The sequence below is a fragment of the Rhipicephalus sanguineus genome, chromosome 1, assembly GCF_013339695.2.
Source record: "Rhipicephalus sanguineus isolate Rsan-2018 chromosome 1, BIME_Rsan_1.4, whole genome shotgun sequence".
In the NCBI taxonomy this organism is placed as follows: Eukaryota; Metazoa; Arthropoda; class Arachnida; order Ixodida; family Ixodidae; genus Rhipicephalus; species Rhipicephalus sanguineus.
The window spans coordinates 32709271-32735228 of NC_051176.1; the positions used below are offsets into that span (position 1 = coordinate 32709271).

Below are 25958 nucleotides of genomic sequence, written 5' to 3' on the forward strand. Positions count from 1 at the left end.
TAGGACACTGAGCTTTCTTCTGCTGCCGATTTTTTCACCGCCCAACCTTGTCACAGCTGCGGATTTTCTCCTGCCTTCAGGGCAAGAACGTGTACTTACGATCAGGTCACGAGACGTTATAGATGGCGACGCGGTGGTTACACCTTGCCAGCGCTGTATTTCTCGAGGCATCGCCATCGCATCTTGTCTAGTGCGGTTCACACGTGGTTATGCAAGCATCACCGCCTACAACACGACGCCAGAAGCCCTACTGCTGCCAGAGGGGACTACTGTTGCCAGCATTACCGAAGACGCACCGGTATGTGTCGTTACTGTTTCAACTGACTCGTCATTTCCACAGAGTACGCCCGCGGAAGGTTCATCGCGTGCTCTAAAGGCCGCTTTGAGTACAGATCTCAATCTGACCCAGACTGATGCCTTGCTGACCATATTAATGAAACACAACGCTTGCTTTGACGTTTGTTCCGATGGCCTGGGTCAAACAACAGTGGCCGCTCATCGCATCGACACAGACGGATCTCGTGTCATTCGTCGCCGCCCTTACCGTGTATCAGCTTCTGAACGCAAAGTTATAAAAGAACAAGTCAACGATATGCTCGCACGCAACATTATCAGGCCTTCGGCAAGCCCGTGGTCTTCTCCTGTTGTGCTCGTTAAAAAAAAAGGATGGCTCGGTGCGATTTTGCGTTGATTATAGAGCGCTGAACAATATTACTCGTAAGGACGTCTATCATATGCCTCGGATCGACGACGCTCTTGATACTTTACAAGGTGCCGAGTACTTTTCGAGCCTCGACTTGCGCTCTGGTTATTGGCAGATCCCGATGCACGAGTCCGATAAAGAGAAGACTGCATTTGCCACACCTGATGGACTCTTTGAATTCAATGTAATGCCTTTTGGCCTCTGCAATGCCCCAGCCACATTCGAACGAATGATAGATACGGTACTGCGTGGATTAAAATGGAAGACCTGCCCTTGCTACCTGGACGACATCGTCATCTTTTCGTCCAGCTTCTCACAGCACCTGGAACGGCTAGACGAAGTTCTGACCTGTCTAGCTAAGGCCGGTCTCCAGCTAAACACTAAGAAGTGTCAGTTTTCCAGCCGCAGCATCAAAGTATTAGGTCACGTTGTCAGCAGACATGGCATTGAGCCCGATCCCGACAAGGTTGATGCAGTACTGCACTTTCCTACACCAACCACACCTAAAGACCTTCGCAGCTTCCTCGGCTTAGCGTCGTACTTCCGCCGCTTTGTGCGTGATTTCGCCACTATTGCAGCTCATTTGCACAAGCTTTTGACCGCGAGCGCAACTTTTGTCTGGTCGGATGAATGCGCAGCCGCTTTTCACACTCTCAAGCGATGCCTCACATCGCGGCCAGTGCTTCGGCATTTCGACCCTGCAGCGTCTACTGTCCTACACACTGACGCAAGTGGACATGGCATCGGTGCCGTCCTGCTGCAGCGGAACCACACTTCCGAAGAACAAGTCGTGGCCTACGCGAGCCGCACTCTTTCTCCTGCTGAGCGAAATTACAGCATCACCAAACAAGAATGCCTCGCCGTCGTGTGGTCCGTACAAAAGTTTCGCCCTTATTTATACGGCCGGCATTTCACAATCGTCACTGACCATCATGCTCTGTGTTGGTTATCGTCTCTCAAGAATTTGTCGGGACGCCTTGGCCGTTGGGTACTGCGTTTGCAAGAGTATGACTACAGTGTCACACATAGGTCGGGTCGGCAACACCAAGATGCTGACGCTTTGTCGCAGTGCCCGCTCTCGCCAAGCGCCCAAGTGTCGCCTTCAATCTGTTCATCACCGACCAGCCAAGTGACCAAGCAGACGGCCGGTAGTCCGAAAGAGTCCGTTGCCTCAGTGGACATTCTTTCATCCACAGATCTCACCTCGCTCCAACATGCAGATACATACTGCCGCACAATCATCGATCGGCTTACTGGCTTATCCCGTGCCCTCAACAGCCGCTTAAGACGACAGCTTGAACGTTTTAAACTTCAAGATGGAACGTTATGTAGGCACATTTACCACCCTCTCGGTAACCAATGGGTTCCAGTCGTCCCTCGTTCACTTCGTCTCCAGGTTTTACAAGCCCCGCACGACGACCCGACAGCTGGCCACTTGGGTTTTCACAAGACTTACGAGCGCATCAAAACTCGGTGCTTTTGGCCTGGCCTCTCAACAAGTGTGGCGAAGTACGTCGGTTCCTGCGCGTCATGCCAACACCGAAAACGTACCACATCTCTTCCCGCAGGCCCTTTACAACCTCTGCCGTGCCCGTCCGCTCCCTTTGACTTCGTGGGCATCGACTTATACGGACCCCTCCCGCTTACGCCAGCCGGTCACCGCTGGATTGTTACTGCCGTGGACCACCTAACTCGCCTACGCGGAGACGGCAGCTCTTCCCTCTGGTGCTACCTCGGAAGTAGCCGATTTTGTCCTGCGCGCAATTATTTTGCGCCACGGTGCCCCGCGTGTTCTCCTTAGTGACCGTAGCAAGACATTTCTTTCCCATGTTCTTGCTGAAGTCCTCCAGGCCTCTAACACCGTACATAAGACCACATCAGCATATCATCCGCAAACAAATGGTCTTACAGAGCGTTTTCACCGAACTTTGTCCGACATGATATCCATGTATGTTCAGCCAGATCACAAAAACTGGGACACTGTACTCCCTTTCGTCACGTTTGCATATAATACTGCCATACAACGCACGACGAATTACAGCCCGTTTTTCCTCGTGTTTGGCCGTGAACCGACATTTTTATCCACGCCCTCTGTTCCATCTTCGTCCCTTCCAGAAGAGTTCGCTGCTCGCGTCGCCCGCTGCCGTGAAATTGCCCGCGCCAACACTGCTACCATTCAGGACAAGAGGAAAGTCCGTTTTGGCGCGAAACGTCGAGTTGTTTCGTTCCGCCTAGGCGACGAAGTCCTCCTGTGGACACCTGTTCGTACCCCTGGGCTCTGTGAAAAATTTCTTCATAGATATCTCGGTCCATACACCGTGCTGGAAAGGACATCTGCCGTGAACTATCGCGTCGCTCCAGCCAGCGCGGCTACTGATCGTCGTCGCCGCAGCACCGAGATCGCTCATGTCTCTCGCCTGAAACTATATATTCGGCGTTCCTACCCTTAACCTGCTGCCCGCTTTCGCGAAGGGGGAAAGAGCGCTGACTATATAGTTCATCTTCATCTGTACAGAAACCATTGTAATCATCATCTTCGTTTGTCACGCGGGCTGCGCCGCTTTGGACATTGAAATATAACCTTTCGATTACTGAACTGGGCGTCGTCTCATAATATATATATATATATATATATATATATATATATATATATATATATATATATATATATATATATATATATATATCGGTGCGTTGGTACACTTTTTCCTTTCATTCTTACTCAAGTGAATCGATAAATAAATACAGAAGTGAAGAGAATGGAAAACTTAGAATATAGCTGAGCTAGTTGGTGGGTATTCATGCTAAGAAGACATGACGTGGAAAAACGGACATAAGAGAAAAGTTGAGAGAGTGAACAGCTATCTCACGTAGACCACTACTCGCACTTGATTGATAGGTATGGCCTCTTACGTGGGAATGCGCAGATAAATATTTCTGTCTACCTTCGGTTGCGCCGCTGTGTGATTTTTCAGTTGTTAGCGGCATTTCTGGTGTCTTGACTACTCTCCTGTGTCCGTGTTTCCACGCCCTGTTTTTATAAGGTGCCCCTAACAGCCTCTGAAAATGCAACAAAAAACAAAAACAACGAGCGCGTTATTCTTCCTTGGCGTTTCTTGTCTTTTGGTGCACTTCGTGATGCCAGAAAAGTGATTCACGTGACATCATCAGGGTACATACTCTTGACTGGTCCATATACGAGAAATAACAGTTCTGAATTGTCTCCCATACTGCTTTGCTATGCTGCCGCCCACCCGCTCTTGCTTCTCTCGCACGACTATCGTGCGCGATTAACTGATTTCGCTCCATTTGGTGCGTTTGCGACCGCGCATGCAGAGCTAACAGACTGTAGCCGACAAGCGCGAAATCATAGGTTCAACGCTTAGTGCTCACATTGTACGCATGCTTTATGAAGAAATAAGTGGTGAGGAGATGTCCCCTGTGAGAAGGGTATTGAAGGCGAGAACGAAACCAATGGAAAAGGCGCCGGATTATATGATTCTTCCAACGGACGCACTCTTTACAGCGGAGACGATGCAGCTTTTCAGGTAAAAGGCGAGCCCGCTTCGTCGGTTTTTTGCATATTTTTTATTGCGTTAGCAATTGTATGGACACTCAGGACAGGTTTTCACCGTCGCCGTCATGTTCCGTATAAACTCTAAATCGATAACATCGCTCCGCGCATTGTATGTTCTACTCGCCAGTAAAAGCTCGCGAGCGTTGGCAAGGAACAAAGCTAAAGCAGTGATGAAACAAGCTGGCGATCTCCGTCACACGGAATAACATCAACCCGCGTGCGAGGCCTGCCGTCGATTGCTCGTCAAGCAGAAGCAAACACCCCGCCCGTCATTTGCTGGGCGAAGGAGCAGGAAAAAATATCAAACTTTGCAACTTTATTCAATTTTGCTCGTGCGAAAAGCACTCGAAGAATCAATATACATAAATAAGTCATTATTTTTACAGTTACATCACTTCATTAGCTTGCCGGAAATACCATTTTATCGAGTGCGTCCCATAAACGTCCTTTGAAAAAAATTGTTGTTTGATGCCCTTTAGCTCAGTCGGCGCAAAAGTACAGACTCTCACAAATAGGCGGGAAATTTGTGGCAACAGAAATAACGAGCAGAACAAGTTTCGAACTTCAAGAAAAACGTGGAAATTGTTTCAGCCATATTGGTGATGGTCGGAAAAACGCTGGATGATTTGGCATGGAATGACCCAAATGAAAGTGCGCCGCTGAGCCCCGCGCAACGCGAGGATGGCTGCGAAGGCTCGGACAAAACGCTACCGCCCGATGACGCGGTAGGCGTCGGTTGGTGAACGTTTAGAATTTTGTCTTTTTTCGTTGACGGCACTATGCCAAACTGAGCGTTGCGTGTTTCACAGCTGCCGATGTGGCCGATATCGCCGGATGCCGCAATAAGCAAAACGCGGAAGTGTATCGTTTGATAACCATTCCCACCTAGAGTGCCTCGATGCCCGTTCCTCCGCATAGAGTGAAGACACCTGCGTCGTCCGCTACGGCGGCCGCCATTCTCACTCCTGCTGCATACCGGTTTCGCTCTGACGGGAAGGGGGCCCGCTCACTGAGGAACGCAACATCCAGGCATACCACGTCTACAGTGCCACGTCGAAGAAAGCCGCGCGAACGCAGCACTTCGCGTACGTGAGCACAACAGCTTGGCGAGGACGATGTAGGCACTACAATGGCGGAACTGGTACAAAATGTGGCAGCACCCTCAGCGGGGGCGCGCGTATCGAGGCACCCTATTCCCACCAGTTTCACAGCGCACCTAGCGTCCTGTCCATTGTTTTGAAAATACATCAGTTAGAAAGAGAAGTGGTTTGTTTCTGAGAAACCGTAAAAAAAGGGGGTTTCATTTTTTTTAGGGCTCAGTAATACAGCCTAGCTGCCACCATATGAATATTACATGGTACTTGTCGCGTCAAGCCAATCAAAACGCACGGCCTTTGTCGTCACTGCCACATGACGAAACGTCACTCCCCATAACAAAAATAGCCGATGTGTGTCGCTGTAGTCCGAAATCGAGGTAGTTTATCCGGTGAAATAAAATTATAACAGCTTCGTTTTCGGCGATGCCACTTGCGCAACGATGTCGGCGCATTCCACAGTACCAGAACAAGCGTTGAAAACGACATGCTTAATTTGTGTCGCAGGGCCCCTTTAACGGACCGGCCAGGAGAGCACAATGTTGTAGGCGGCTAGATAGATAGGTAGATAGACAGATACGCTCAAAGTCGCAGAAGTTCGCTAAGAAATGCTTCACATTTAAAAAAAAATGTCCAAGTGTAATAGGGAAGGATGGATGGATGGATGGATGGATGCTATGAGCGTCCCCTTTGTAACGGGGCGGTGACATGTCTGCCACCAGGCTCGAAAAAAAAAAGAAAAAAAAAGAAAAAAAAAACTTCCTTGTTTCATGTTGGCCTAATACCTTATCCACATTGATTAAATATATGTTATTATACCAAAAAAATATAAATTCACGTTCTATCTCTCTGCCTCGTAAGCCAGAATGACCTTATTTTCCCCCATTATTTATTTTTGTTCTTTATCTCTACTTTTCTGCCACCAATACTCTAACCGTCTCTTACTTATTTCTATCGCGGACGTGTTCAGCTTTCCATTGTTGTCCCTAAAACCCAAGGCTTCATGTAGACTCGTGCCCACACGTATACCTGGGTGAATATCGCCACATTCAATCAGTACATGTTCCATCGTTCCTTAGTTCCCCCGCAGCATGTACATTGTTCTTCTTTGTTACTGAATCTCGCTTTATAACTACGCGTTCTAAGGCAGCCCGACCTTGCTTCAAACAGTAAAGCGCTTCCCCTTGAATTATCATAAAACCTTTCCCTCCTTATTTCGTTTTTTCCCTTTCGGTAGTTACTCAGAGCCGGCTTCTTTTCCATCGCTGCCATCCAATAAGTCCTCTCCGCCTCTCTGACCTTCCGCTTAATGCTACTTGTTGCCATACCGTCCGCACTGCTAGCCGTATATTTACTGGTGAGCCTCCTAGTTCTTTTAAGTGCGAATGCACTTTATAAGCGACCCTGAATCCGCCGTCCCATAGCAACGGCGCGAGGAGCGGAGAGGAGCGTCTGTAGCGACGGCGCAGCGACGTCACGCCCCACGTGACTGCGCGCGCTCTGCCATTGGCTCTGCCCTCCGCTCCGTGGCTGCGCGCGCCCCGCGCATTGCCTGTGGTGATGAAGGCCGGCGGCGAGACGCCGAACGAAAGCGTGCGAAGCGAGCCGAGCACCCCGAAGCCGATCTGGCGCGGGGACGCGCGATGCGTGTGCGAGCGCGGGCCCTCGAATTCGATCGGCCGGACGCGCGCTTCAAGCGAGACTTCCTGGACCGCAGCTTCGGATATAGCTGCGCGGTGTGCGATCCACTGTGGTTCGACAACAACATGAGCCCCATCTCGGGCGTGCGCAACGCCGCCAATAAGTTGAACGCGTTGCGGGTCCTTTGGAACGAGTTCCGAAGACAGATCATCATCATCAGTAAAAGTGCTTTGCACTTAAAAACAGCCAGACCTCCGTGGGTCGGCTGGCGCGTGCTCTCTCGCTGCCGTCTCCTTCGCTCGGCTCTGCAGTTTAGCCGCGCGCGCCCCCTCATAGCATCACCTCGTACTTCGCACTTCCTCATACTCCCCTTCGGGGAAATGCGGGTTTTTTCTCCACTGCGTGTCAACGCTTTTCTATACAAATACCTGAAAACCTTCTCTGCCCATCTACTCTTCTTCATTTTCCTCAGCCTCTCTTCGAATCTCATTTTGCTCTGAGCTTCCCGCACTTCAAAGCCTGTCCATCCCATATCACCCTTTACAGCCTCATTTGTCGTCTTCCCGTGAGCGCCCAACGCGAGGCGGCCCACCGTCCTTTGATTTACATCCATTCCTGATTGTACCTCTGACTTCATGCACACCACTGAGTTCCCAAATGTAAGTCCCGGGACCATCACACCCTTCCACAGCCCTCGAAGCACCTCGTACCTATTGTACCCCCATAAAGCTCTGTGCTTCATATTTGCAGCATTCCTCTCTCCCTTTGCTACCGATGCTTTCTCTTGTACCTCCATATATCTATCCCCCTCATTTACCCATACTCCGAGGTACTTGTACTCGCTTACCCTCGGTATTTTTTGGCCCTGTATAAAGACCGCATGGTCTTCGTGATCACTGAATACCATCAATCCACATTTTGTTGCACTAAATCCTAGTCCTAGAGCCTCACATTCCCTTCCGCATATATCTGCCAGTCGCTGTATATCATCTTGACTGTCCGCAAATAAGACAATATCATCAGCATAAAATAGACCTGCAAGCTTCTGCTCAACCATCGTGCCGACCTGTTTGTGTGACAAATTAAATCCAATGTTGCTACCTTCTAGCGCTTTTTCCATCCTCACCATGTACAACATGAATAACAGCGGGGACAAAGGACATCCCTGTCTCAGCCCCTTGCTAATTTCAACGCTGTCCTTGCTACTTATTCCTTCCCATTCTATACAAACTGTATTGTCTCGGTATATTTCCCTCAAAAGCTGTATACAGTCGTCACCTATGCCCACTTCTTCCAGTATATCCCACAAAATTTCCTGATTAACGTTGTCATACGCCCCGGTAATATCTAGATAAGCTACGTATAAGGGCCTGTTTTCTATTTTCGATATTTCTATACACTGGGTAAGAACAAAGAGATTATCGTCTAACCGCCTGTCGATTCGAAATCCATTCTGAAGCTCTCCCAAAATATCATTTTGTTCTACCCACGCTTCTATTTTTAATTTTACTGCCTGCATCGCCAACCTGTATAGCACCGATGTAATGGTTAGCGGTCTATACGAGCGAATGTTATCCTTTTCTCCCCTGCCTTTATAGATTAAGTTCATTCTACTTTTTCGCCAACTGTCTGGTATTTCCCTCTCCTGTAAGCACTTTTCTACGGCTTTCAGCAGTGCTTCTTTAGTGTTATGTCCGAGTTCGTTAATGAGGCTGACGGAACCCCATCTAAGCCCGGTGTAGTGCGCTTAGGAATTTTTCCTTCGGCTTTCTTCCAATTGAAATTCTCTAGTACTACATCTTCGTCGGTTGCACTCCTTTGCGTACTTTTACTCACCGGGGGAATCCCTGGGCGACCTTTTTAAATGAATCGGCTGTTATCTTTCGGATGTAACCTAGCGCTTCATACCCTTCCAATTGATTTCCTCCTTCATCTACCATGTGTTGTTGCATTGTGACAGACTTCCTACCCAGCGCTTTTAGGTGGCTCCAAAATATCCTAGGCGCGGCCTTCTTCTTTTCGCGAATCTCTGCCATCCAGCGTTCACTTTCACCTTTAATTTCTGCCTCGACTAATTTCTGCACAATGGATTTTTGCTCTAAATATATTTCCCATATTTGGTTGACTTCGTCCTGTGGCCGCTTCTCCTTTTTTGCTTGTCTGTGCTCCCGTGATGCCTCACGTCGCTTCTCGATCGCCTCCCGGATTTCTTTGTTCCACCAACTTTTGGCTTTCTCTTTCCTTTCCAACAAATAGTTTTCTTCTCTTTTTCAATTTCTTTTGTGATTATATGTAGCAGCTCACTATACTTCCAGTCTTTACCTGGTAGTTCGTCTACTTTTTCCTCGACTCTTGCGGCTATAGTTGTTATTTGTTTGTCATTTAGATACAAGCTGCCAAGCTTTGATTCTATGTTCTTATTATCAGTTTTATATCCCATTTGTAATATTATGCGTTTATGATCACTACCCAAGCTGTTAATGCCTTCCTCGTCTATTCTCATCTCTCTAAGTATGTCATATATTCCTTCTGTCATGAGACAATAATCAATGCTCGATTGCCGGTTTCCGACTTCCCACGTGATCTGCCCCTCACACTTAGGCCCCACGTTAACTATCTCAAGACTATGTTGCTCGCAGAGATCTAGCAATAACTTGCCATTGGTGTCTGAATATCCGTCAAGGTCATGAATGTGAGTGTTCATGTCCCCTAGAAGGATTATCTCGGCATCATGACCAAATTCTTTAATATCGGTGCTTATGCATTTCACTATCTCCAGATTCTTTTCTCTGCAGTTATTCCCCGTCCACAAGTAAGCTACACCTAGCCACGTTTTCTTTCCACCTACTGTGCCCGAAACCCACATGTGCTCTGAACACGTTTGCTTCACTCTATCCAATTTTGTTCTGCTATGGATTAGCATTCCAACACCCCCACCTCTCCTTTCTGATGTGATCCTGTTACATCCTTCCCAAATATAATTGTCAATATGTGGTGGCTCTTCCAAGTCTCTAAGGTGTGTTTCTGTAACCGCATAAACACCTATCTGTTCCTTGCTTAACTGCTCCTCAATCTCTAACCATTTTGCCTTTTTTCTGCCACCCTGTTTATGTAACTAATTGCAACACGCGCCTTCTCCCTTCTTTTACCTTTTTTCTGGTTTTTCGCTATACTGCCTGTCAAAGAGTCCCCCTGGTTGCTTTCCTCATTACAAACTACCCTGCAGGGCACCGAAGGGCCCGCGTGCCCCCCAAAAAAGCTACTGTGCGTCCTGCCAGTCGCCAGCCCACCTCATGACCAAGCCTCTTATCGAAGTGAATTCTGTCTCTTTGGAAACCGCCCCACCTGTGCACCTCCCTGTTTATATCCACTACCTCGAAGCCCTTCTCTCGACTAATTCGCCATATCTCTTTGTTTGCGTCGACAACCGCTCCTTGCAAGTTGATATTCCTCACTGGTACTTCCGGTATCGTGCATACCACTATCTGCACCTGAGGGGAAATGGCGCGCATGTCATCGACCCCTTTCGCCAATGTGGTCGCTAGTTCGGCTGATTCTTCATTCAAGACGTCGTTTAGACCTCCCGCGATTATCACGAGGTTACGTCCATTAGCCTTAGTTGCGAGTTTTGCGCTAGCTTTTCTCATCACTGATCCCAGCCTATGTCCCGGGAACTTCCCTATTAAAGGCCAACTGCAACGAAATTTCGCACACCTCAAAAAGCCGATTTATAGGCAGTCTAGCTGGAGATAATGCTACCTTCCAAATTTCAGCTTCGAAATGCAAGTGGTTACCTCGGAAAAAAACCCGCCAGCAACGCAATTTTTGATACCGAAACTAGAAAAACGACGCCATTACAGCTGACCGGAAGTGACGCAGACTACAGCCCGACTGACCGACCTATGCAGGCGAATCGTCTGCTCCGCGCTCCGAAGTATTCGCTTCGCAGCCGCGCCACAGAGTTTTCTTTTTAGATGGTAACGAAAAAAACAAAGTATGTAAACATCCACCGTGAAGGAAACACGGATACATGCGATAAAGCTCTTTTCCAAGCAGCGGCGGCCCGCTTCGCACCAATCGTCTCGCCCTGCTGTCTTGGAGAACTCACTGCATGGTTGACAATAAATGATGCTGGTGGTTTACACATTGGGTATTCTCGCTTCGTTGATAGACTACGGACGGTAAGACAGCGTTGTTTTCAACATCGACGCTGGGTTTGGCACACCCCCTTTTCTACCGAAAGCGTCCCTGCATTTCTGTAAACACTTGTCTGACTGCACCCAAAACCTAACACATTAAACCTAACATAGCTCAATTTGTTTTCTTAAAATACGTTTACGTGTTTGAATTTCTTTGAACCGAGCACGACTACATTTTTGTCGAACTTTGCTGCTTTGACTACCAGCAACTAAAAGCGAGCCGATCAGCTTTTGGAGCTTTCATTACTCGCGCATAGATGGCGCAGCTAGTCTAGCGCTTCGCGGGGCGTCGTTTTGCCGGCTTTACGTTATTCTAGTGTCTTTAGAATAGCGTTACGCTATATTTTAGCGTGCGAAACACGCTGACACACGCATCTTAGGCTATACTAAAGCTGTCTAATACGAATACCTCCTGTCGGCGGTGCTTCTCCATACACTGGTCGGAGCTTCCCGCTGTAGGGTTTGCAGTGGCTGAATATTGAAGACACTTCGTCAGGATTCAACATTCTTTTCAGTTTCAACAGTATTTGGGCGAAAAGAGACCGGTCGTACATAAAGTCGTCGTCTTTGAAGTGCACCGCGTAAAGTACCACGCTCTTCGATAGCTCCCATTCCTTTGACCTCACTGCGATAACTCGCAGCTATTGGAGCTTTACGTGTTTCGGAAAAGCGTGAAAGCTAGTCCTGTCCGTAACATACGTGTTCCAGCAGCCTACGACCCTGCATTTCGTCCTGCAATATGGTTAACTTTGCTGAATTAGCCGCTCGTAGAGGGGCGCGACGCAGAAAAGGAAGGGATGCGGCTGCAGAGAGTTCTGCTCACGTCGGCCGTGGGCTGTGATTTACGTCATTTCCGTTTCTGTCCGATTTGCCCGGGCACACCGCTAGGGCTCCGCGTCGTCTGCTAGCTGACAATTCGAGCACCAATTATAAATGAAATACGCGACTGCAAGATTTTTCACTGTGATTATCATTACTTACCCAACATATACAACGCATTCCGAGCGAATTCTGTCCAAGTCAAATTTCGTTGCAGTTGGCCTTTAAAACTCGTTTGTCGCCTCTCACCCTTTCCTTGACTGCTTCTTCACATCTAACTAAATTCGAGTCCCCGGCAATTATCACGTGCTCCGACTCTTCTGCTGGACCGTCCCGCACCTGGCCACTGCCTCGGTTATTAGCGCGTGCCACTACTGCTTTGTCCCCTCCCCTTCGCAAAACTACTTTGCGGAAGCTGGGTCCTGTGACCCTTGCACCTGTCTTTTCCAAACCTGTTTCCCCCTTCGCGTCTACCACTGTGGGGGTCGATGCCCCGCTGTTCCCGCTGTCGCTTGCTTCCTTGTTCGTCATGACTACCGCTCTGTCGCCAACGCAATCTCCAGCTCGGCGATTCTTACCATGAGCTCATTCTGGGCAGCCATCCTTATTTCCATTTTCGCCTCTAACTCGCATTGCTTACACTTGGCGTCCGCTCCCTCTGTCTTCCCATCCGTACAAACCTCTATTTTCCATCCCATTCCGCACCCTGAACACTTTACGGTCTTTTTGACCATGGCTAGATCGTTCACACGGCGGATTAGATACAGAGTCAAATGGTATCACAAAACTCCGCAAGTATGCTACTCTTCAAAGCACGCGCGTGCCTTTCAGCCACGTGGTGACCGAACAAACAAATAAAAAAAGAAAAACCAGACGACTGTCACACAGGAAACAGTACAAAACTGTAAGCCCTATTAAGCTTCATTCTAGTGGCTTATGTACTCTTATAACTAAAAAAAAAACAAGCTCGAATCATGCAAAAAAAAAAACTTATCTGACGCTGTCATTCCGGAGCCCACGAAAAACACGGCCGTCCTCTAGCAGAACGGATGGATGCATGGATGCTATGAGCGTCCCCTTTATAACGGGGCGGTGACATGTCTGCCACCAGGCTCGAAGGCGAAAAAAAAGAAAGAAAAAAAATAAACTTCCTTGTTTCATGTTGTCCTAATGCCTTATCTACATTGATTAAATCTACGTTATTATACCAAAAAATATAAATTCACGGTCCATCTCTCTGCCTCTTAAGGCAGAATGACCTTTTTTTTTTCCCAGTTATTTATTTTTGTACTTTATCTCTACTTTTCTGCCACCAATACTCTAACCGTCTCCTACTTATTTCTATCGCGGACGTGTTCAGCTTTCCATTGTTGTCCCTAAAACCCAAGGCTTCATGTAGACTCGTGCCCACACGTATACCTGGGTGAATATCGCCACATTCAATCAGTACATGTTCCATCGTTTCCTTAGTTCCCCCGCAGCATGTACATTGTTCTTCTTCGTTACTGAATTTCGCTTTATAACTACGCGTTCTAAGGCAGCCCGACCTTGCTTCAAACAGTAAAGCGCTTCCCCTTGAATTATCATAAAACCTTTCCCTCCTTATTTCGTTTTTTCCTTTTCGGTAGTTACTCAGAGCCGGCTTCTTTTCCATCGCTGTCATCCAATAAGTCCTCTCCGCCTCTCTGACCTTCCGCTTAATGCTCCTTGTTGTCATATCGCCCGCACTGCCAGCCGTATATTTACTGGTGAGCCTCCTAGTTCTTTTTCTCCACTGCGTGTCAACGCTTTTTCTATACAAATACCTGAAAACCTTCTCTGCCCATCTACTCTCCTTCATTTTCCTCAGCCTCTCTTCGAATCTCATTTTGCTCTGCGCTTCCCTCACTTCAAAGCCTGTCCATCCCATATCACCCTTTACCGCCTCATTTGTCGTCTTCCCGTGAGCGCCCAACGCGAGGCGGCCCACCGTCCTTTGATTTACATCCATTCCTGATTGCACCTCTGACTTCATGCACACCACTGAGTTCCCAAATGTAAGCCCCGGAACCATCACACCCTTCCACAGCCCTCGAAGCACCTCGTACCTATTGTATCCCCATAAAGCTCTGTGCTTCATAATTGCAGCATTCCTCTTTCCCTTTGCTACCGATGCTTTCTCTTGTACTTCCATATATCTATCCCCCTCATTTACCCATACTCCGAGGTACTTGTACTCGCTTACCCTCGGTATTTTTTGGCCCTGTATTAAGACCGTATGGTCTCCGTGATCATTGAATACCATCAATCCACATTTTGTTGCACTAAATCCTAGTCCTAGAGCCTCACACTCCCTTCCGCATATATCTGCCAGTCGCTGTATATCATCTTGACTGTCCGCAAATAAGACAATATCATCAGCATAAAATAGACCAGGAAGCTTCTGCTCAACCATCGCTCCGACCTGTTTGTGTGACAAATTAAATCCAATGTTGCTACCTTCTAGCGCTTTTTCCATCCTCGCCATGTACACCATGAATAACAGCGGGGACAGAGGGCATCCCTGTATCAGCCCCTTGCTAATTTCAACGCTGTCCTTGCCACTTATTCCTTCCCATTGTATACAAACTGTATTTTCTCGGTATATTTCCTTCAAAAGCTGTACACAGTCGTCACCTATGCCCACTTCCTTCAATATATCCCACAAAATTTCCTGATTAACGTTGTCATACGCCCCGGTGATATCTAGATAAGCTACGTATAAGGGCCTGTTTTCTATTTTAGATATTTCTATACACTGGGTAAGAACAAACAGATTATCGTCTAACCGCCTGTCGATTCGAAATCCATTCTGAAGTTCTCCCAAAATATCATTTTGTTCTACCCACGCTTCTATTTTTAATTTTACTGCCTGCATCGCCAACCTGTATAGCACCGATGTAATTGTTAGCGGTCTATACGAGCGAATGTTATCCTTTTCTCCCTTGCCTTTATAGATTAAGTTCATTCTACTTTTTCGCCAACTGTCTGGTATTTCCCTCTTCTGCAAGCACTTTTCTACGGCTTTCAGCAGTGCTTCTTTAGTGTTATGTCCGAGTTCGTTAATGAGGCTGACGGGAACCCCATCTAAGCCCGGAGTAGTGCGCTTAGGAATTTTTCCTTCGGCCTTCTTCCAATTGAAATTCTCTAGTACTACATCTTCGTCGGTTGCACTCCTTTGCGTACTTTTACTCACCGGGGGAATCCCCTGGGGGACCTTTTTAAACGAATCGGCTGTTATCTTTCGGATGTAACCTAGCGCTTCATATCCTTCCAATTTATTTCCTCCTTCATCTACCATATGCTGTTGCATTGTGACAGACTTCCTACCCAGCGCTTTTAGGTGGCTCCAAAATATCCTAGGCGCGGCCTTCTTCTTTTCGCGAATCTCTGTCATCCAGCGTTCACTTTCACCTTTAATTTTTGCCTCGACTAAGTTCTGCACAATGGATTTTTGCTCTAAATATATTTCCCATATTTGGTTGACTTCGTCCTGTGGTCGCTTCTCCTTTTTTGCCTGTCTGTGCTCCCGTGATGCCTGACGTCGCATCTCGATTGCTTCCCGGATTTCTTTGTTCCACCAACTTTTTGGCTTTTTCTTTCCTTTCCAACAAATAGTTTTCTTCTCTATTTCCATTTCTTTCGTGATTACATGTAGCAGCTCACTATACTTCCAGTCTTTGCCTGGTAGTTCGTCTACTTTTTCCTCGACTCTTGCGGCTATATTTGTTATTTGTTTGTCATTTAGATACGAGCTGCCAAACTTTGATTCTGTGTTCTTATTTTCAGTTTTATATCCCATTTGTAATATTATGCGTTTATGATCACTACCCAAGCTGTTAATGCCTTCTTCGTCTATTCTCATCTCTCTAAGTTTGTCATATATTCCTTCTGTCATGAGACAGTAATCAATGCTCGATTGCCTGTTTCTGACTTCCCACGTGATCTGCCCCTCACACTTAGGCCCCACGTTAACTATCTCAAGACTATGTTGCTCGCAGAGATCTAGCAATAACTTGCCATTGGTGTCTGAATATCCGTCAAGGTCATGAATGTGAGCGTTCATGTCCCCTAGAAGGATTATCTCGGCATCATGACCAAATTCTTTAATATCGGTGCTTATGCATTTCACTATCTCCAGATTCTTTTCTCTGCAGTTATTCCCTGTCCACAAGTAAGCTACACCTAGCCACGTTTTCTTTCCACCTACTGTGCCCGAAACCCACATGTGCTCTGAACACGTTTGTTTCACTCTCTCCCATTTTGTTCTGCTATGAATTAGCATTCCAACCCCCCCACCTCTCCTTTCTGATGTGATCCTGTTACATCCTTCCCAAACATAATTTTCAATATGTGGTGGCTCTTCCAAGTCTCTAAGGTGTGTTTCTGTAACCGCATAAACACCTATCTGTTCCTTGTTTAACTGTTCCTCAATCTCTAACCATTTTGCCTTTTTTCTGCCACCCTGCATGTTAATGTAACTAATTGCAACACGCGCCTTCTCCCTTCTTTTACCTTTTCTCTGTTTTTTCGCTATACTACCTGTCAAAGAGTCCCCCTGGTTGTTTTTCTCATTACAAGCTACCATGGGCACCGAAGGGCCCGCGTGCCCCCCAAAAAAGCTACTGCGCGTCCTGCAAGACGCCAACCCACCTCATGGCCAAGCCTCCTGTCGAAGTGTATTCCGTCTCTTCGAAAACCACCCCACCTGTGCACCTCTCTGTTTATTTCCACTACCTCGATGCCTTTCTCTCTACTCATCTGCCATATCTCTTTGTTTGCGTCGACAACCGCTCTTTGCAGGTTGCCGTCACGCACCGGTACCTCCGGTATTGTGCATACCACTATCTGCACCTGAGGGGAAATGGCGCGCATGTCATCGACACCTTTCGCCAATGTGGTCGCTAGTTCGGCTGATTCGTTACTCAAGAACCGTCAAAATGTACAGCGCCATCTGTCGCGAATTCCATAAGCTGAATCCGCCATGTTTTGTTGGGCGCGAAGACGAAAGCAGTCGCATATCGCAGCCTTTCACGCGCTAGCTACTTGTTTTCTATCTTCGTTCTGCGATGGCTTCCCAATGTTTCGTGCGCCGTTCAGGCAAGGAGGGAACCCTGACAATGCCGGGAACAAGGTAACACTATTTTTAACCGAATTTATCAGTTATCTTAATGAAGAAAAAAATGTACCGACGTGAACTTGTTTCGACAACAAGATCGGCACTAGCTGTGATTTGGTTCGGAAATGATTGACCCGCAAAAGCGCTCTTCCCCCTCACTTCTTATTTCTCCGTGCAATTCAGTTGCTCGCTTGCAACAAAAGCTAATCCTGCGGAACAATATTATACGATATAGGCATTTTAAAAGAGACAGCCGACGTCGCGCACGCGCGAGAGAGCACGATTGATCAACATTAGCTTGCCGGTGTTGCAGATCGACGAAAGCAGTGATTTACGTATACGAACGTGTGTAGGCAGTGCCACAGACGCTGCTGCGCGCGTCCGCGGAAAAGCAGTGCCGCCACACAAGACTCGATCGGCGAAAATATTCCAACAGGCATCTTTTGCAAGCATCGCTAGGCAGTGTGTGCCGAAGTACACACTGCCTAGCATGCCGCTTCTGCCCTTCGCTTCACACCCCCTTATCCCTCTCCTTTTATTTTCCCTTTGCTTTCTTCGGTCAGCGTGCGTTGCGCACACGGAGCTAAGAGTTACGGAGCCGTACAGTAGAGATAGCTGCTTGTTCGGTAGATCATCGCACTCATCTTTCCCGTGTTGCGGGCCCTCGCATACTGTTCGCGCGGTTATGCACGCATCCGTGGCATGCGAAAGCAAAGAGCGCAATATTAAAAAAAAAAAATAATAATAATAATAATAATAATAATAATAATAATAATATCTGGGGTTTAAGGTCCCAAAACCACGATATAATAGGAGAGACGCCGTAGTGGAGGGCTCCGGAAATTTCGACCACATGGGGTTCTTTAACGTGCACCTAAATCTAAGTACACGGGCCTCAAACATTTTCGCCTTCATCGAAAATGCAGTCGCCGCGGCCGGGATTTGATCCAGCGACCTTTGGGCCAGCAGTCTAGCGCCATAACCACTAGACCACCGTGGCGGGGCCTATTTTAAAAAGATATGTCGATGAACGCACACGTATAGCGTTCAAGAAAACCAGAACGACAATACTAAATCCGCGCGAGATTACGACCACGAAACATTATAAACAACCAGTGTGCAGTAAAAGAGCATTACTCGGGCCGCTCTCTTTGCATACAGTTGAAACGCGCAATCAGTATTTTTGTTCGGTTTGCGGCGCACAGCTCATGCACATGTCCATGCCTTGTTTATTTCGAAAAAAACTACGGCACACGGTACTGAGGAGACTGTAGAGATACTTGTGGCTGAAGAAATGAGCCGATCGGAAAGCAGCACAGCGTTGCACAGGTCGCGCAGAAACAGAGTGGTGTCGATATCTAATGAGTGTTTATGACGCGTGTATAAAATCGCAGTGGGAAATACAATGGAGATGTATTGCAGTGCAAGTTACCTTAGAAGTTTGACAGCCACACCTTCTCTGCAACGAACACTTTTCGTGAACGCCTACCTCAGCTCGGAAGCACACGCCACTAGAGAACAGCAGTTCGGCTTTGCGAAGCGGTGCGCCTCTTGCAGCTGCCGTCCGGATCAGTTTTTAAGCGCACAGAACTCCGATATTGTGTTCTCGTCAATTCGTGGCAGCACAATGAGGTCCTTTTACCACTCGGCACTGGGTGTCGAAGAAAACGGCCCCATTTTCTAGGCCAGAAGCCGCCAACGATTGCTGCTCAACCTCTCCGTGGCCTTTCCTTATGGAGCCGCTAACAGACGATTCGGCGACGACGCCCAACAAAAAATGGAGGACGTGCCCAGTGTTGCCGGAGCACCAAGCATTACGAATATCCCCTATTCTGTATTTCTGCCCAGGAAAACCTCACATTTGCCGACTCAAACTCTCTACCCCCCCCCCCCCCCCCTTTAACGTTATGCCATGAAGCATGGGAAAGCAGAAATATCTGGGCCCAAGGTTCAGCACTGTGTGCGTCACATGTTGCAGGTAAGCTGAAATTTAAGGCCTCAGTTTCCTACACATCAACAACAGAAACTTCATTGCTGAATGATGGTCAAAAAGTTCTCAAACACGCATCACATCTGTTTAAAGAGTTCTTATATACTGAATAATTTCAGTCCACTGGAACCTGGTATTTGATGCGGTGTTTAGTACAACAATGGGACAGAAAAGAGAAGGACGATCTTAGCTGTATTAGTAAAGTACCTTTTCATAATACAAACAAAACGAAACTTACAATGAGAAATGGCTTTGAAATCCATAAAGACACGAAATATGAGACGAGTTTCAATCCGGCTTCAAGATTTCTGTGCGCTGTGACAAAGTGGGTTTTTATGCTGGCTGCTCCACCCATGGAGAAAGAAGCATTTGAGGAGGAGGACAAACTGCTCGGCCGCCGCAGCGCGCGAGGGCGGCGCAATAGCATCACGGAGAAAATGCGGTTTTTGCCGCAGCACGACAGGTGACGCTTCCGGCGTGTTGCCATCATTTACTCTTCTATGGACGCGACGTATAAAAATCGTGATACCGCCTCGTACATCGTAATATTTCTCAGATTTCTGTCTGTGAAATTAATTGATAGATGCGACAGATATTTTAACAACAGTTACTAATAGTAGATAATGCGCGAATTATAGGCCGTACAGCGCTTGAAACTAGCTGCTAGTCGTGGCCCCTGAGCAGACGACGTCTGCCGTATGCATGGGCCCCTTGCTCCTCGCTCGCATGTTGTGCGCACGCTTGCGTAGATGGCCTTGGGAGAGATATCTTCGCGATTTGCCGGCTTTTGTAGCGTTAGTTACACTGGCCTAGCCAAGCCAGTTTCGCGTGGCTCCTCAAGAGCCATGCTGCCCATGCGTGAGGATCAGTGATGCCACACAGTTGACGCATCGGAGCCGGCACCTCCCGCGCACTCCGCCGCTGCCGCGCGCGACTCGCTGCCGCCGGTCTGCGCTTTCCAGAGGAGTGATGTCGTAGCCGAGGTAGACGTACTGACGCCGGCGCGCGCGCAGCTATTCGCCTTCGCTGTGCAGTCGCCGTCTAACACTGCGCTGGAGCTGCTTGATAGCGCCGTTTGCCAGTGTGGTTTAGCCATGGAGAAGGAGAGCGCAAATGCTGCTCAACGGCGCAGAAGAGCGGATAAGCTGAACTCATCGGATCCCGAAGTACTTGCCTGGCAAAATAAATATGCATGTGCCACATAATATGTATACCATGTGTGTGTCATTGGAGCAGCAGTAAGCATGATCATCAAGCTAATCCTAGACAATCAGGAAAGCTAAGAACAATCAGCTGAACCTTTGCTAACGCTACGTTATCTTGGCAGAGCCGAGCTAAGCCACTGCAACATTTTTTTGTCTCTTTAGCGCGCTCAGTGGCTTCCGCGTTGTGCTGGCAGAGCTGACTTCAGGAACATTACGGGCGCTTTTCACGCCGCAACAAAGGCACGTAGAAAGAAGTATTGCTCCATCAACAAAGGAAAGCACTTTGCAGATTTCCACCAGTGCTCCTTTAGGATGGGACGGAAATGTGTCGTGCCGAACTGCAAGAGTGGGTACGCATCCCGCAAAGAGTGGGTACGCAACCTTCAAAGTTCCCAGTAACTCCGTGTGGTTGGAACCGTGGTCTCGGGCCATATGAAGGAAAGATCGAGAGATCACGCCTCGTGACTACGTTTGCGAGAAGCACTTCTTGAAGAGTAAGTCCCTTCATTCGTTGAAAAAACTCACAGGGTCCCTTATGCATTGGACCAAGACGACTAGAAGGCGAAAGTCGTCATCTTTTTCTTCAGTCCATGTGTCTATCCTGCTTCACCCCCGTGCAAAAGCTTTCTGCACCACACGTGGTTTTGCACTGCCTCCGTGATCGGACCACCGATCACGGTGGCAATGCGAAGCGACGATGTCATGTGATGACGTCACGTCATGTGACGTCACAAGTTTTGGTGATCTGTGATGTCAGGATAACGTCACGTGGTGACGTCACCACGGGATGATGACTGTTTGCATCACTCATGTTTACGCCGCCGACGCGGGACGCCGACGCCGAAAATCAGGTTTTGCGTTTGATGAGGCATCTAAGGCTTTCGCCTTAAAAATTATACCAAACCTATCGAGTTCACGTTACCAGAATTATAGACTTCGCGTTAAGTCGAGTCAAAGTTTGTTTTCCATTCTGTCGTACAGAAAGGACTGTGAAAAAAAGCTACGTTTTAAAACAGCTTGACTAGTTCACAGCCCGATACAAAAAATAAAGCAGCAAAATAAATATAAAGTAAAAAGTGGGAGCAGTAGCAGCACCGCGGTAAACATGGCGATATGGTACCTCACGGGCAGTGCACCACAACAGGGCGTACACATTGTAGTTGTGATTTTATTATATATATGAACCGCAGATTGAAAACGAAATTATTACACTGTGTAGAAAACATAGACATGATAAGGCGATTGTCATCCAGAAACAAAATATAAGGCACATAATACACAGCATAAAAAAGACATTACATAGATTACAAGATATCTCGCTCGCGTAATTTTCCTGTATGTGACGCCATTTTTCCATTATTTTATTGAAAAATATGGAGCCGGCGAGAACGTACAAGAAATGCCCACTTGGCCGTAAAGCGCGAACGGAGAATCGGCGCCTAATGGCCTTGAACCGGCGAGCTTCGTCGGAGAGCACGACGCGCGCGCTTTCCCCTCTCCGCTAGCAGACACTCACGGCAGAGGGCGCGTCAGTGCTTTGCCGCTTTAGTGCCCGATTCCGTGACTTCATTAGGACGCCCGAGCGAACGCAGTTCTCCTCAAGAATCCTTGCTCCGCGGCTCAACCTCATTAGCATTTTTTTTTCAGCAAAGATCGACTGTTGACGAATACTGAAGCTAACAAGTTTCAAGAACTCACATTACGTTGCCGCAGCCAAAACATGAAGCACACCTTTAAATCCATGACAACCCACTTACATAAAGACACCGCGGCATAGGTACGAAATTCAAGTATTTAGAAGCGTGAAAGTGAAAAGAGCTTGTCAAAACCAAGACGCAAGAGAAGATGCAGACCTGAGTGTGTGTGCGCGCGTGTGTCTGTGTACCTCCCCATGGCCCTAACAAGAAGACAAGAACACTTGTCGAAATGTTGGCTCCGGCTACCTTGAATACGACAAGACCAAGTTCCAAATGTTGGCTCCAAGTGCCTTGAATAACACCACTCATCAAAATGACTCCAGCTGCCTTGAAGAAGACCACTCATCGAATGTCGGCTCCAGCTGCCTTGAAGAAGACAAGACCAATTGTCGGAATGTTGGCTTCATCTGCTTTGAAGAAGACAAGACGAACTGTCGAAATGTTGACTACAGCTGCCTTATAGAAGCTAGACCACTCGTCGAATATTGGCTCCAGCTGCCTCGAAGAAGACAGGACCACTCATCGAATATTGTCTCCAGCTGCTTTGAAGACATGACCACTCATCGAAATGTTGGCTCCAATTTCCTTGAAGAAGACAAGACGAATTGTCGCAATATTGGCCCCAGCTGCTTCGAAGAAGACAAGACCAACTGTCGAAATGTTGCCTACAGCTGCCTTGAAGAAGACAAGACCGCTCGTCGAATATTGGCTCCAGCTGCCTTGAAGACATGACCACTCATCGAAATGTTAGCTCCAGGTTCCTTGAAGAAGATAAGACCAATTGTCGAAAAGTTGGCTCCAGCTGCGTTGAAGAAGACAGTACTAACTGTCGAAATGTTGACTCTAGCTGCTTTGAAGACAATACCAGCTGTCGAAATGCTGACTACAGCTGCCTTAGAGAAGCTAGACCACTCGTCAAATATTGGCTCCAGCTGCCTTGAAGAACACAGGACCACTCGTCGAATATTGGCTCCAGCTTCCTTGCAGAAGACAAGACCACTCGTCGAAATGTCCGCTCCAGCTTCCTTGAAGAAGACAACACCAATTGTCGAAATGTTGGCTCCAGCTGCTTTGAAGAAGACACGACAAACTGTCGAAATGTTGACTCCAGCTGCCTTAAAGAAGCAAGACCACTCGTCGAATATTGGCTAAAGCTGCCTTGAAGAAGACAAGACCACTCATTGAATGTTGGCTTCAGCTGCCTTGAAGACATCACCACTCATCGAAATGTTGACTCCAGCTGCTTTGAAGAAGACAAGACCAACTGTCGAAATGTTGACTCCAACTGCCTTGAAGAAGCAAGACCACTCGTCGAAATGTTGGCTCCAGCGACACCCCCTGTTCAAGAATATTCATCTCTGTCTAGTCCCGTGTCTTAGTTCTCACTGGTTTTTTCTCTACAATATAAAAAATGGCAGTGTGACCTCCATTCCCTCCCCTAAAACCACAGTGAAATTCATGAAAATATGCAGTTATTTAAAAGTGCTCCCGCTGGGGCTAGTTGGTACGGCATTTTGAAGTGTAATGATGCGCTGCATAGATTAGCCGAGACGAATGACCCAAGAACACAAAACGGACAAGGACTTTTTGCTGTCCGTTTTGTGTTCTTGTGTCCTTCGTCTCTGCTCAACTGTGGAGCGATCGTTACACTTCAGAATACGCAGTGATGTAACAATAAGTTAACAGTATAAGATGACTAATTGTTTATTATTAGTGTCCCTTGCAGCATAATGTAGCTGGGAGCGAACAATCTTAAACTCTTAGAAACAACCACATCTTCCAGTGTTGGAACATGTTGTGAGGTCCATGAAAAATAGCGCTGGATGAACAGGGACACGAGAAGAGGACACACAACACAAGCACTATGTCCTGTTCTCATGTCCCTATTCATCCAGCACTATTTTTCGCCGACAGTATGTACCAACTAGCCCAAATTTCAACCGTGATGTTGTGAGGCTTTTCCAAACACCCTGCAAAATGTTAAATACACACACACACACACACAAAAAAAAAAGGCAAGAGACTGTGGGCAGAGTGCTATCCACTGAAACGTAGGGTTGTCACCTGTCCGGTTTTGGACCGGCCGTTTTTTCAGATCGTGCGCCGGTTGCCGGTCCACACCGGCACACTGGCTTCCATTGGCCCTTTTTTTTTTCTCATAATATCGCAAATATTTATTATCTGGGGCATTTTATAAGCATCAGTTCAACAACTACGACGGTAAATATTTATCATCAATCACCAAAACTCTTACACTATTTGTCAACCACTTTTTAAGATCCCTTTCAAATGTAGCGATAATTGGAATAGATCGTATTATTGCATGTATGTATACAGAATATCCGACATTTTTCTGGTATATGGACTGTATACATTTTAACGTCCGTTTTTGTCTATAATGCCACTGTTCTGTTGGATTCAGACGCAAAACAGAGCGTTTTATGGACGAAGTATAGCGGTTCCTTTTCAGTGCAGCACATTCAGAGCAATAAGCAAAGTGCCATTCCAATCACGGGTATTTTTATGCCAGCAATCAGACTAGTTAGTTCATTCAGTGTGTTTTTGTTTGTACATGAAGATTATTTAGCTTAAGGAAAGCAATGTTACATTAAATGGCACTGCTGGCCAAGGACCTGGCATAGCGTCTATTGTTCAACATTAATTTAATCTCCTGTTAGACCCCCCATCGAAGGGTCGTTTTTTTTTTCGGAAAAAGATGGCAACCCTGCTGAATGTGAAACCTCAAACATGTCGAATTGTGTGGTGATGAAAAACTCACAGGTAGGCAAAACTCCTCGAATGCGGGTTTCACAAAATTAGTGTACTGGTGCAGAACTTTTTCGAGGTCCCGACCACGTTCTTTCACATCACGCAGCACTGAAAAAGAAAAGGGGAAAAGAAAGCCTCAATACAACACCACACACTAACTGCCAAAGAGTGTCATTGTCTCTTTCTGCACGTGGAAACTAGAACAATATGTAGTTACAGTAAACATATTTTTGCAGTGACAATTATTGACCCCCGCTGCTGATGAATAAAATTTTTGCAAAGGTTTCTTCATCCCGCTTCTAGTTTTCCATGGAATCCACTTCCCTGCACAGTTACTGCAGTACGAGACTGACTGTCCGGCTGGCCGCACGACTATATGAAAAGATCTTCAGGTTGTCTTTGCTCCACGTGCGAAGCATTACCGCATTTTTTTTTGTGTGTGCTTTACTGGACAGTTGGGGAAAGAAATGTCTTCCTAAGACAAGCTATGTCATTTTGCCAAGTTGTTAAAGTTGCAAAAAGTCACAGTTTTGCCGCAAGGGCGAAGCAATGAATGCGATAGCAAGAAATTGCAATGTCATGCGAAGAACGGCAAGCAGCTCGAAACGTGCAGTGCGCTGCTCAAGTACAAAGGATGCACAAAAAGAACACACACAGGACGAGCCCAAACTAACAACGTTTACAGCTGGACACTTAAAGCGAGCTCCTCAAACACAAAGGATGCACGAAACGAACGCACAGGTACACACAGGACGAGCGCGAACAGCTGTCACAGTTGTTACTTTGTGTTTGTGCAGCGCGCTCCTTTCACAAACACGGCCGCTGCTGCGAGCGAAGTGGCATTCGTGCGCTCTGTAACTTCAACGCAAGCTTTCCGATGAAAGCACAAGACGAACAAACTGCCCCCATCACAAGATAAGAGGGCGCGCACGGGCGACTAAGCCCTGTATAGGGCAAAGTACAGGTGTTAGCGGGGCGCGCGCATCGCAACGAGCGGGGCGACAACCTTCTAAGCGTGCCTTTCGCACCATCTTGCTGGTAATGCATTACCAGCGAGATTGCGCTAAGCGTGCGCTTAGAAAGACGTCGCTGAAATTCCTCCCAAGATCTGCGTACCGCAAGCGGTA

General features: G+C 47.3%; 1 protein-coding gene across 2 annotated transcripts in view; it reads right to left on the bottom strand.

Moving 5' to 3' along the window:
* The window catches only part of LOC119390287 (uridine-cytidine kinase 2-B), a 197569-nt gene that overhangs the window by 64421 nt on the left and 107190 nt on the right, over positions 1–25958 (bottom strand). For both annotated transcript variants that reach the window (XM_037657878.2, XM_037657867.2), the window contains one exon: positions 24842–24939. In XM_037657878.2, the coding sequence (XP_037513806.1) occupies positions 24842–24939 (98 nt within the window). The remainder of the gene's footprint in view (positions 1–24841; positions 24940–25958) is intronic.